Raw genomic sequence first — 11,331 nt, 5'->3', positions numbered from 1 at the left:
TTATGGAGCCCGATATCTTTATCCTTTTGTGGTCTATTTGTGCAAAGTTATTTGAAGCGGTTAATCCTTTTCCATTCTGGGCAATTTCTTGAAAGCTTAGTTTCACTTTTAAAAGGGTTGGGAGCCACTTGTCCTGGAAATATTCGCAAGAAACGGCAGGTGCATTCTAAAAATCTCTGGCACTTTATCTGTCGCCAAGCCATGGTCTTTGGTATTTGGGTATGTCGTCCATGCATGTAGTAAATATGCAGCCTCTTCATCCAACCATCGTGCGTCGTTGGTCGCTTGCAATCCTCAGCTTCTTTTGTGGACGAAATCGTTAGGAAGAAAAACACGTCGCACGTAATAAAGATATTACCAAAGTGAAAGTATTAAAATAATAATAAAGCTGTATTAACATTTCGTTTATAATGAACAATGAACCATTAATTCGTGCGATGGAAGGCATGTTATTAAGTAAATTAAATCAAATTATATAAATCAATTACGGCCCACGTTGCGCTTACAAAACCCCAAATTAATTTATAATGTCAAGATTATAATTGCTGTACTTTTTTCGAAGCGGATTAACTCTACAATGCGCTTTTTGAAACGTTTTGTTCTTGGAGAATAACTGGATTTGAAATTTTCTGATTCAGACAGCGACGTGACCTGTATTAATTGCTTCCATCAGGTTCAAAACTCTTTGTTGGTTTAACCGACATTTGAAGACGTGACGACTTTGTGTAGGAGCGCTATTTTATAACGGAAATTAAATAGATCTGATAAAATAAAAAAAAGCTGTACGGTAGATTTTCAATGACCGACGCGCGCCCGTGGAAAGTCCTTCATTACTAGTGTGGGAGTCCATAAAGTAATATTTTTCAGACTTTTGATTTACGACATAGAGTAAACAATTATCGATTATTGAAATTAGCTACGCTAATGGAACCCAATGAATGTTATCTTGATGCGGAACCCGTACCCGAACGTCGCCAATAAAAGAAAATTGATCCATTTTTAGTGAGTTTGTTTTTTTTTTAATTAATTTAGGTAATGCAGAAATGATGTTGCTTCTAAGACGTGGTACTGTTTCTACTGCTAATGTTTATTTTTTGCCACAAAATATTAGCCTGGGTATTTGTTTTATGGGTTCAATCGACAAATATACAACTGTTGCAGTCAGTCAGATCACACCTTCAGTATCAATATTTTTTCATGATATTCCCTAATCTGGTAATAATTTAAGTAATTTCAAATATAAATTTTATAGCTACAAAAGTAAAGTAAGTAACTAATAGGTAAGTAGTTTTTAATTCAGAATTTCAGTCTAACTGAAAGGGTAAATTGTGAGAAATTTTCGGTGTTTTTGTCCACTTCTTGGAATTACTATCTGGTGACCTAAAATTCGCTAGTCTAAATTTATATTTGCGAGATTCAGTTATCTGTATTTACCTATATCTAAACTGTTGAGGATGAAATAAATATGCGCGACCGTTATGCCAGGTTCTGTCCGGAGCGTATTTTACCTGTCTCCCTGAAACCTGAAAAATCGAAAATCTTCCCGTCACTGGTTAAATTATGCAAACCCTTGTACCTAACATAAAAATTATTGCCGTATTTGACGTTATGAATGTTGGTCTGGGCAAAACAGCCTCTTTGAATAAAATAAAAATACAATTACGTATGCAAAAAACCCGTTTGGAATGAATGGGAGCAACATTACTCCTTTTTTCTAACCTGCTCCAGCCAAACGTGATGGACCATTTGAGATGAGCATGGACCGGAACAGACATCCGGTTATGACGCACACCTCTACTTACCACTCCTTAAGATGGCGGATTAAAATTATTATAGGCAAAACACGTGCATTACGCGGTTATTGTACTACTTGTTATGCTCGAAGGGCGCATTCAAAAGGACAATTTACATTTACAAGTTGAAACGAAGGCGATTCGCCGTTGATGGCGTCGTAACTTACCGAAATTGACCACTGGGTTAGTGCAAATTGGAAACGAATGGAAAAGGGAGTGATGTGCATAAAGATTAATTCGAGGAAGTTCGAACCCAGCGCTCAACGCCTCGTTATCCATAAACAATCGACCATAGATGAGTCATGGTAATTAATACTAATAAATACTCCGAAAACACCTTCGCGCAGACACATGCTCAACAAAGAACAGATGGCTTGGGTTTTCACCCTTGAACTCTGGAAATTGAGAGTCGACGAAACATTCAACAAAAACACGGAAGATTGCAACATATTACAGATTTTCAGAAATTTTATTCAATTCTGGAACGATTTTAAACTTCGAATTGCATTGTTAAGGAAAATTATGTGGCCCAAAATTTCTAAATTATGTTGGTATTTTGATAGAATTTCCTCCTGATTCTGAATCCGTAACCGCTTGATTTGTTTCATCAGGCCAAAACTAAAAAAAAAATGTGAAATAAGTTTTTTTTAAGTGGTACACCACTTTACTTTTGTGTTTTTCAGTTTTACTTAATAACTTGCAAAATGAGGAAACTATAATACATCATTCAAAAGGTAATTAAATAAGCTTCCTAACGAATTATAGAAGGCGCCGGGAGACTTAAGATATTTCAGAAAAACTAAAAAAAAATTCAGTTTTTAAAATCTTTTTGATGTTTTTTTTGCATGATTTTTCAGCGTAATAGGTACGTCATAATAAAGGTTAAAATTTTTGCATTCTAAGACGATGTCAAACACGTTATTCTCTTGTCATTTAGAAGTTACATGACAAAATATGAAGTAATTTTAAGAAAAAAAAAACATTTTCCTAACTTTCGAAGATTTATTAAAAAATTTAATTTGAATGCCTACAAAATTGTATTTTTTCAATAAATCTCGCGGTTCTAACTGTTAAAAAAGTTGTTGATCGCATTTTTATATGTATTATTTTAAATAAATTTAAAGATGTTTTATGATTTATGATGTCTTTATCGGTTGCTGTCACCAGTTTCTCCGGAAAATAATGATGCAAAAAATAAATTTTTAGTGACATCCATCTCCGCATTTTATACTGACTTTCTGACAGATTGGTAGGTATTTGTGTGTAATAATTACCTATTGTGTTTCAAATAAAATTTGGAAAAATTCTTTTCAAAGATTTTCATCCTATAATATTGACCCTATATAACAGGGAGGAATTTGCAATTTGCTGAAAGACCGAAATCCAAAATCAGTTTTCCAATATTTGTTGACTCGTGTTATCATCATGATAGTTGGCTAACAAGGTTACCAACAAAGCAGAAAATTTCAAAGCTCCTCAAACTAATTTTTCGCTAATCGTAACGTTGTAGGTATTATAAATTTTTACAGAAAATTACTCATTTTCCGCTATTCGCGGCCAGTAGCGTTACTGCTGGCAATTGCTTTTTCCTCTCAACAAACAATTACGGCGCTTTTATTGTCTCGTTTACAGGAGCACACCTCCAAGCAGATTTAATTTAGCATTTTCCGTAATTGGATTGAAAGTAGTAAAGTTTTTGCTCGTGAAAGTTGGCTGAATCTGCACTTATTAATTGGTTAGCGCCCTTTTGGTTGTAAATTCGGGTCATTTTATCGGAACGACCCGATCCTAGCCGCGATTTATAATTTATACAAAAAAATAAAGGGTGTAAGGGGTCCGTGGTTTATTTTTATGTAGAGCACCTGGCAGCGAAACCAGGTCGGCAAGTTAGAGCACACCTGGTTGAATTGCCGACTCCAGGCACCCTTGATTTAATAAGTAGTTTTTTATTCGCCGAGACGCTGGTTTGGAATAGTGTTTGCGATATAAGAATTTGTCGCGGTTGACCTTTTTTGCTATTATTTTAGGTGACGTTTTCGGTTTGTTTGATAAATAAACGCCTTAATGGTGCCAAGCGCAAAAATACAATAAACGTTTTAAATGCAGATCACGATTGATTTCCAGCGGGGTGAAAGACAGTTCCATTAGTAACGAGTTGAAGGAGATTATTGTCTCGTTCCGCTGAACCGATAATGTCGAGATTGACATTTGCTGCGGCGTAATTGTTTTAATATTTGAAGTGTACGAGCGGGAAACAATAATAAATAATTTTATCGCTAATGGCGGGAATTGAGAACGAATGAGTAATTGGCGCACGTACACATATTAACGGCGGAATTTGCATAACGTGGAAAAGACAGCTCCAGAAAAAGAAGAAATTGCATAAGTTAAGACCACATTTTTTCACGAACTATTCTGAGCCGCTACTACTTATGTCCTACATCAGATTAGTGGTCATTAATTTGTCCCAGCCAGCAATCGGATCGGATTTTTCAGCTGACTACCACCGGCATTTTCGTCAAAATCGTCATGTGAATTTCGCGGCAACGCTTTGGCTTGTTGCTCCCTGCTCCCAATTTGTTCCCACTTATTATTCTCGGATTCTTATCGAAAGATTATGAACGTTAGCACACGTAACTTGGCCTATGCATTAACCTTTCAAATATAGCTTTCATTTCATTATTACCATCATTTATTCCTTTTAGGCTATAATTATCCAGCATCTGATTTTCCGCGTTAAACACCGACTATCGTATGTCACGAGGGGTGTCGAAACTTCGAACACCTTTACCGACAGATGCCATTTTTCGAACAATTATATCAGTTATATTTTCCCAGGTTACATCTGGTCGCCAGCACTCGACCACACCGTACCTGAATTTTCAATTTTTCACGACTTTTGCACAGAACGTGACGATAGAATGCCGCATCCATGCAACACATGGCAATTTTATAGTGTTAAAAGCACGCCAATTCCGCAAGTGAATAAACAAATGTAAATTTTACTGTTGGAATTTCCGGAAAGCGCCCCTAAAAATATTCGCACCTGGAGGATGAAATTCCCACAAGAATGAAAATATCTCCCATACGAAAATCTCGAATTTATTCCGACTTGGACATCTGGTAAAGGGGGCGGGAATCATTCTCACGACAAGCGACATCGTTAATTATTTCGACCAGTTTAATGACACTGTAATTATGCTTGGGTGTGATTTAAATTTCTAATAAAATGACTGCAATTAGTAACACGTCGAATTAATAGGGGATTAACGGAGTGGAATACTCGGAATTAATTTAAAACTTTATAGTTGACAAATAAAGGAGAACGCCTGTTTCCAGTAAGTATTATCTAATGAAAATCCCGCGCTTTTACGGAAGTACTCGAGATTTTGTTGTTATTTGATTTCAATGTTGGGTTTTTTGCGTTATATTATCACTTGCTCTACTGACAGGTAAAAGATAAAATTTGGCACATTTACCCAAAAGAAATTATTAATGAGACTCTTGTGTAACTTAAAAATTATTTGGATGCGCCGATGAAATTTTTACTGTAAAACGTAAACCATCTTTGGTGTTTCAATGTTTCGCAATTGCATGGCTCCCAATTCTGAGAATTCCCCTCTCAAAGATTCCCACAAACGACTCCGTATCAACAAATTGCATAAAGAGCCCTTTATTATTTAAACAAACAAAGGGTGCTCAATTGACACAAGAACGGAAACTTATCCAAAGACTCGCAAGGTGTGTTATTTATTTAAATTCGATTAAACCTGCCATCGATAAAGCATGCAAGTGCCCCACTTGTCTTACCGCGCCAAAAAAACGGTAAAGCACGCGCCAGCGACCGTTAAACACCCCCAACCACCCTCCTCACTTCCCGTTGAAATCACCATTCCTGACGCAATTGCCCTTGCGAAATCGCGAGTGGCGAAACACGATTTTGTTAAAAAACACAAATCCAGCGGCGGCGAGAAATCGCTCCGGTTAACAATACGGTTTCAGAATTCGGTAGCACACCTGCTTCTCCCCTCTCGAAAACAAGTGAGTGTCGATTGGGTGCTCGGATGGTTGTGGATTGTGATTGGTCCAACGGCACGTGCAAGCGAGAGTGGGGAGACGGTTATTAGTGTGGAAGACCGCAGGATCGCAGCAGAACTGTTCGAGCTTTAGCGAGAGAGTGTCGTTCATGTGTTTGTGGGTGTTGTGAGATGTTGGATATGACCATGGCCAAGAATTACGCACATTGCCCGCTGAAGAAGAGACCAGTGCAGATTTTAGATGATATACCAGGTAAATTGCAGATCTGAGGTGTACACGTAATGCTTGCATAAAGTGCCTAAATAAAAGGACCAAAATTTCATTGCAGATTTCGATCTTTTTCAAAATAACTTGATTCTAACAATAAGTTTAAACTGTTTTTTTAAAATGTTCTTATGAACAAAAATTTGGAAAAAAAATTGTACCTAAATGTGTACTTACCTACCTCAAATTTTATAAATTTTGTTCAATTGTTTCGTCTACATTTAAACTTTTTTAAAAGTTCTTACTTCATGTTTATTATTTCTTGTTGCCAAATTTGTTAACCAATAAAAAATTATTGAGGAGCAGTAAATACATAACTTGGAGTAATTTAAAATTGAAAATCCTAAATTAATTCTTATAAATTTTCTCTGGCTTAAACATCAATTGATTTTTATTCATTTCCGATTATTTCAGGAAAAAAAAAGACAGGAAATCAGTTCCTATCTTCTAATCTAGAAATATTGTATTTCGATTAATATCATATCTAGATACTCAAATTTATGAGGCTTATTTTTGTATTACACTTAATAACAAAATAACTAATAATATTTTTTCTTTGCAGATGAGCCTGAAAACCTGAGCACGAAACCTGAAGACCTTCGCCGCACCGGTCGCCTGGCTTCAGTTTCGCCATCCTCCTTGTCCCCAGTGTCCCCTCATTCATCTGTGAAAACATCTCCACCTCCGTCACCCCCAGTCCGTTCCCCATCGCCTCATTTCTACCCAAAATCAGAGTTGCCATACCCAGCCCCCATCAGCCCGGAATATGCCCCTCAAACGTGGCACCGGAGCGTCGCACCACTCTACCCCCCAGTCTACCCTTTTGTTCATGAATGGGGAATGAGTCCGACCTCCCCGTACAGCGACAGCTCGTTGTCGCCGCCGCACCACCAGCAACCGATTCAACCTTTGGCTCTACGTCCTGTGTACCCTATGGAACCAGCATGGTCCGCCTCGCCGCCTCCGACCACCGCGCCTGAAGATTTATCGGAAAAGCGCCGCCAAGCCCGCCACCAGTGCCCTGACTGCGGAAAGAGTTACTCCACGTTTTCGGGGTTGTCCAAACACCGCCAGTTCCATTGTGCCGCTGGTGAAGGCCCGAAGAAGTCGTTCAGTTGCAAGTTCTGCGAGAAGGTGTATGTTTCCTTGGGAGCGCTGAAGATGCACATTCGCACGCACACACTTCCGTGCAAGTGCACAATCTGTGGAAAAGCGTTTTCGCGGCCTTGGTTGCTTCAAGGACACATTCGTACTCACACTGGAGAGAAACCGTTTTCGTGCTCGTACTGTAACCGCGCTTTTGCGGACCGGTCGAATTTACGGGCGCATCTGCAGACGCACTCTGATGTGAAGAAGTACTCGTGTCCATCCTGCAGCAAAACCTTCTCGCGGATGTCACTGCTGACCAAACACGCCGAAGGTGGATGCGGTGGAGCACCACATTCGGAGAAGATGTACTAGAGCCGTTTCCTCGGTCAGACATTCCTGTTCCTCACAGTATTTGGTTGTTTGGTAAATTGTGCCTTTGCGAAGACTGACACGACGGAAATGTACAAATATTCCTACCAGCTGTAAATAGTAGATTAAGAGAAGTTAATATATTTTTGTAAATACACAGGCTGAATCAGTCTTGTTTTCTAGTCAATACGTTATTTTTATGCCATTGTATAGTGCCTTACTTAGTCTTATTGAACGTATATTGCAGATTTTATACTATTATTTAATAAAACAAGTCACAAAACTTTCCAAATGTGTTTTATTGAAAGTTGGGATTTGAAAAGTTCGAGGAAAGGTAGGTAAAATTTTCTTTGGTTTATTAAATTAATAAATAAATATTTATTAGTTTGATTAAACTTGCAATTAATTAGCTTAGTAAGATAAAATTTAAGAAAAAATAGAACTCTTATTAGATATCATGACATATCTGATAAATTTATTAAAGGAAATTCTAAAAATAACTTGCGGATATTGAAAATAAATACACATAAAACCGGCTTGGAGAATCTTGCAATTAATTTTGAAATACAATTAAATTTGACGTTATGACCTGTAAAGTAAATGCCAGATATTAATTTAATAATCTAATTCACGATCAGTTTAATTAGCGATTTCTAAGCTTGTTACGTAATTGATCCTTCATAAGTTTTATTATTAATTTGTTTAATTATTATATATTAATAATAATTATTAATGTTTAATTATTTGCTTTGTTTTTTCAGTTTATGTTCAGTAAAATAAGCAATAAAATTTAAGGATCAGTTCTTGTTTACCTTGCTAATAATTTGGATACCTAACCAACAATTTTAGACAAATCCAAAAATAATTACAGTGTTTGGTAAACATCGCCAAAAGCTTAAATCCCGTATTTCGACATATTTTGAGTAAACAGATTAAAATTCTTTTGGTACCTAGAAGACACAATTTTTGCTTATGCGGCCGATTAGGAAATGTACCTGAGTTCTATTCTTTTGGCAGACGGAACTACAACGAGGCCATCGATCCGCGATAAAACCCACACGAAAGAAAACTAATTATAAAATTCATCGTTTGTCTACAAAAATTCCGTTTGTTCACCGATCTGGACCATCTCGAACAAGCGCGTCCTCCAAGTCTGAATTCGCGAAATTACCATTTTAATGTGCTCGACCTGTCAACTCTACCCTGTACCACCCATAACTCTTCTCTAATCGTGAAAGCAAGTCGATTGTCTAAAAAGTAGAACTCCAATTTGCTCATTACCATTTTTCACCTGAATAAGGTCGAAGTTTCCCATAAAATTTTTCGTCCCGTAAGCCACCGTTACGTAATAGCAAAACAGTCCAATTAGCAGGTGGCCAGAAATCCCGCAAATACATATATAGTAAATCCTCGTTTGCATTAACGACTCTGCCAACATTAAGGATGATAGTATGGCCGGAATAATGACTGGCATGACTCACGTTAGTCCATTATAACTCCGCACCGTCTACTACACCGATGTTTATGTGATTATATTTGAATATATAAATTGATTTAGACTTGTATGGGCAGTGTGACCAATTATAAATATGATACGAGTTATCCGCCGGTAGAGCCTTGTTCCGGCGTCAATATTATGAAGCGAGTCGGCCATAAAGTTTTTGTGTCGCCGCCGTATACAGAGTGGCAGAAAAAAGGAGATTTTAACAAATGACCGACACTGCGTGAAACCACGTTTATGGTCATTTTGACGCCTCAGATGTACGGAAGAAAATGTGAAATGATGCTGTTGACCAAGAGGCGCAATTTTCATTTGCTTATCTGGATTTTATTCATTTTGAGCTTTTAAGCTCTTGTTTGCGCCCAAATATGTACATAAATGTGTTTACCTATTAGGGGAGTTAAACACTCATTTGCAAGATTTGTTATTGAAGTCACAACAGCTTTAAAAATTTGGACACGTTTCGTGCGCAGGTGATTTGAATAATTGCACACTTATTTCCGATGATTATTCCGATTAAGGTGTTCCCACGATGTCAAACACGTCCGAAAAGTTGTGAAAATCCACCTGCGAAGCCCACAATGCAAATCTCATGAGTCATCCTAATCAATCCTTTTGGTTGCATTATTCATGTAAAGATTTTTCCTGAATCGTCGGCAAGTGTCTTCGACACAACACAACACGCCTGAAGTCTTCATTTGCACAGAAGGATGGCGGGTCAGGGTTGCGACACCCTTTTACTCGAATCAAAAGCGGCCGTTTCGGGCAACATAACTAGCGTAGTTTTGAACAAATTGTTAGCTAACTACTAACAATGAGTGCACAGATCATTAATAAAACATTCGCCACACACGAGGTCACGAACTCCTAACCACACAATACGAGCCTTTATCTTTATTCACTTATTACAAAAACAGACCAATTAACGAGCTTAAATTACGAGGAGGAAGAAAAAACGGCGTGGGAGGTGACGTGGCGCAATCCGAAAAAATATCCGCCAACAAAAATTGGCAGGTATTTGCTGAATCAGCGCATCGAGGAAGTCGAGACAATGGCCAACTTCTCCGGAGGATTTTTTCCATTTTTCCCGATTAACCCACACGAAATATGAATTGATGTTTCTATCCGACGATAAAACCGGACAGCCTCCACAAAACAGATCGATGCGGCTGTAAATCTTCAACTTCTGGACTTTTTACGCGCTGGACGTTTATGGCGAGGTGCACATGCCATGAGATATGCTGCCCTCGAAGCCGGTAATTGATGGCTTTTCGGGGATCTTAAATCTGAAGACCATCCTCAAATCGCGCTCTTCATTCGATGAAAATTGAGACATTAACCGGAATTCTAGAGTTCTAACGAGCAGTGATGCCTATCGTCCTCACGAGTTTGCCCAAATTCACACTCGGGCCTAAAAATCGTCTAAATACATTCCAAAGATCCTCGCCTCAACTGTAAATTTTAAGAAACCTCGATCGCATATTCAGTCCGAGATTTGCACATAAAAAAGGTCAATTATGAATAATGCAAAATGCAAAAACTGATTGCAATGACTCACATGAGGTCAGTTTTGTAGGCAGGTGGACTGCTTGTTTAAAAATCGCAAGTAAAAACTAGGATTAGCTATCCCTGCGCGAAAAATTCGATTCCGTCGATATCTCACAGTCATCCTTGTAAATGAACTCTTGATACACCTATATGGAACAATAACAACAATGCTCAATTGTGTATGCTTTCAAGTCGTTCGAAAAACACTGAATTAATTAGTTCAATACGGAAGAAACGAAACAAAAGGCAGGTTTTTGTGGCGGTTTTTTTAACGATAGTAGACCATTGTGTGGCAGAGAGGCTAAAGTGAATGGTGTAAATTTTCAAAAATGATCGGGAGAGATGATGAGAAGGTGCAAATTATAGTTTTCGTTTTTATTCGAGCAAACAGGAAATCCAAAACTAGACTAACGCTCAAGTCTTGCGCTTTCCTCATTTTTGTATTCCGTTTTGGACAACTAGAAATTACATGTTTTTTGAAAAGCCAACATGTTTTTAGGTCCTAAATTAGGCAAAAATTTCAAGCCATAAACTTACCTACAACTTCTTTAAATAAAATTCTTATCTTTGTTAGTTTTAGGTTATCATGTTATCAATCACAATAAAATTTGGGGAGGTTACTACTTCTAGAGTTCATTATCAGTACCAAAGTGCGAAATTTTAGAACATGAAATAGAGATTTTAGAAAATTTAGTTTTAAACCGAATCAAATAGGAGAACATATTTTCA

At 37.6% G+C, this 11,331-nt stretch overlaps 1 protein-coding gene across 1 annotated transcript; it reads left to right on the top strand.

The window, feature by feature from the left end:
* Nucleotides 1-5,948: 5,948 nt before the first annotated feature.
* Nucleotides 5,949-7,845, top strand: LOC148173931 (zinc finger protein SNAI2-like). Its single transcript, XM_088036219.1, has 2 exons — nt 5,949-6,083; nt 6,658-7,845. The coding sequence occupies exons 1-2, from the start codon at nt 6,002-6,004 to the stop codon at nt 7,554-7,556; spliced, it is 981 nt and encodes a 326-aa protein (XP_087892345.1). The 5' UTR covers nt 5,949-6,001; the 3' UTR covers nt 7,557-7,845.
* The last annotated feature ends 3,486 nt before the right edge of the window (nt 7,846-11,331 follow it).

Source organism: Gnatocerus cornutus, chromosome 5, assembly GCF_029298725.1.
Source record: "Gnatocerus cornutus isolate USDA-ARS CGAHR chromosome 5, icGnaCorn1.1, whole genome shotgun sequence".
In the NCBI taxonomy this organism is placed as follows: domain Eukaryota; kingdom Metazoa; phylum Arthropoda; class Insecta; order Coleoptera; family Tenebrionidae; genus Gnatocerus; species Gnatocerus cornutus.
Note: the sequence above shows the minus strand (reverse complement) of the source record. Positions and strands in the feature narration are given on the sequence as shown.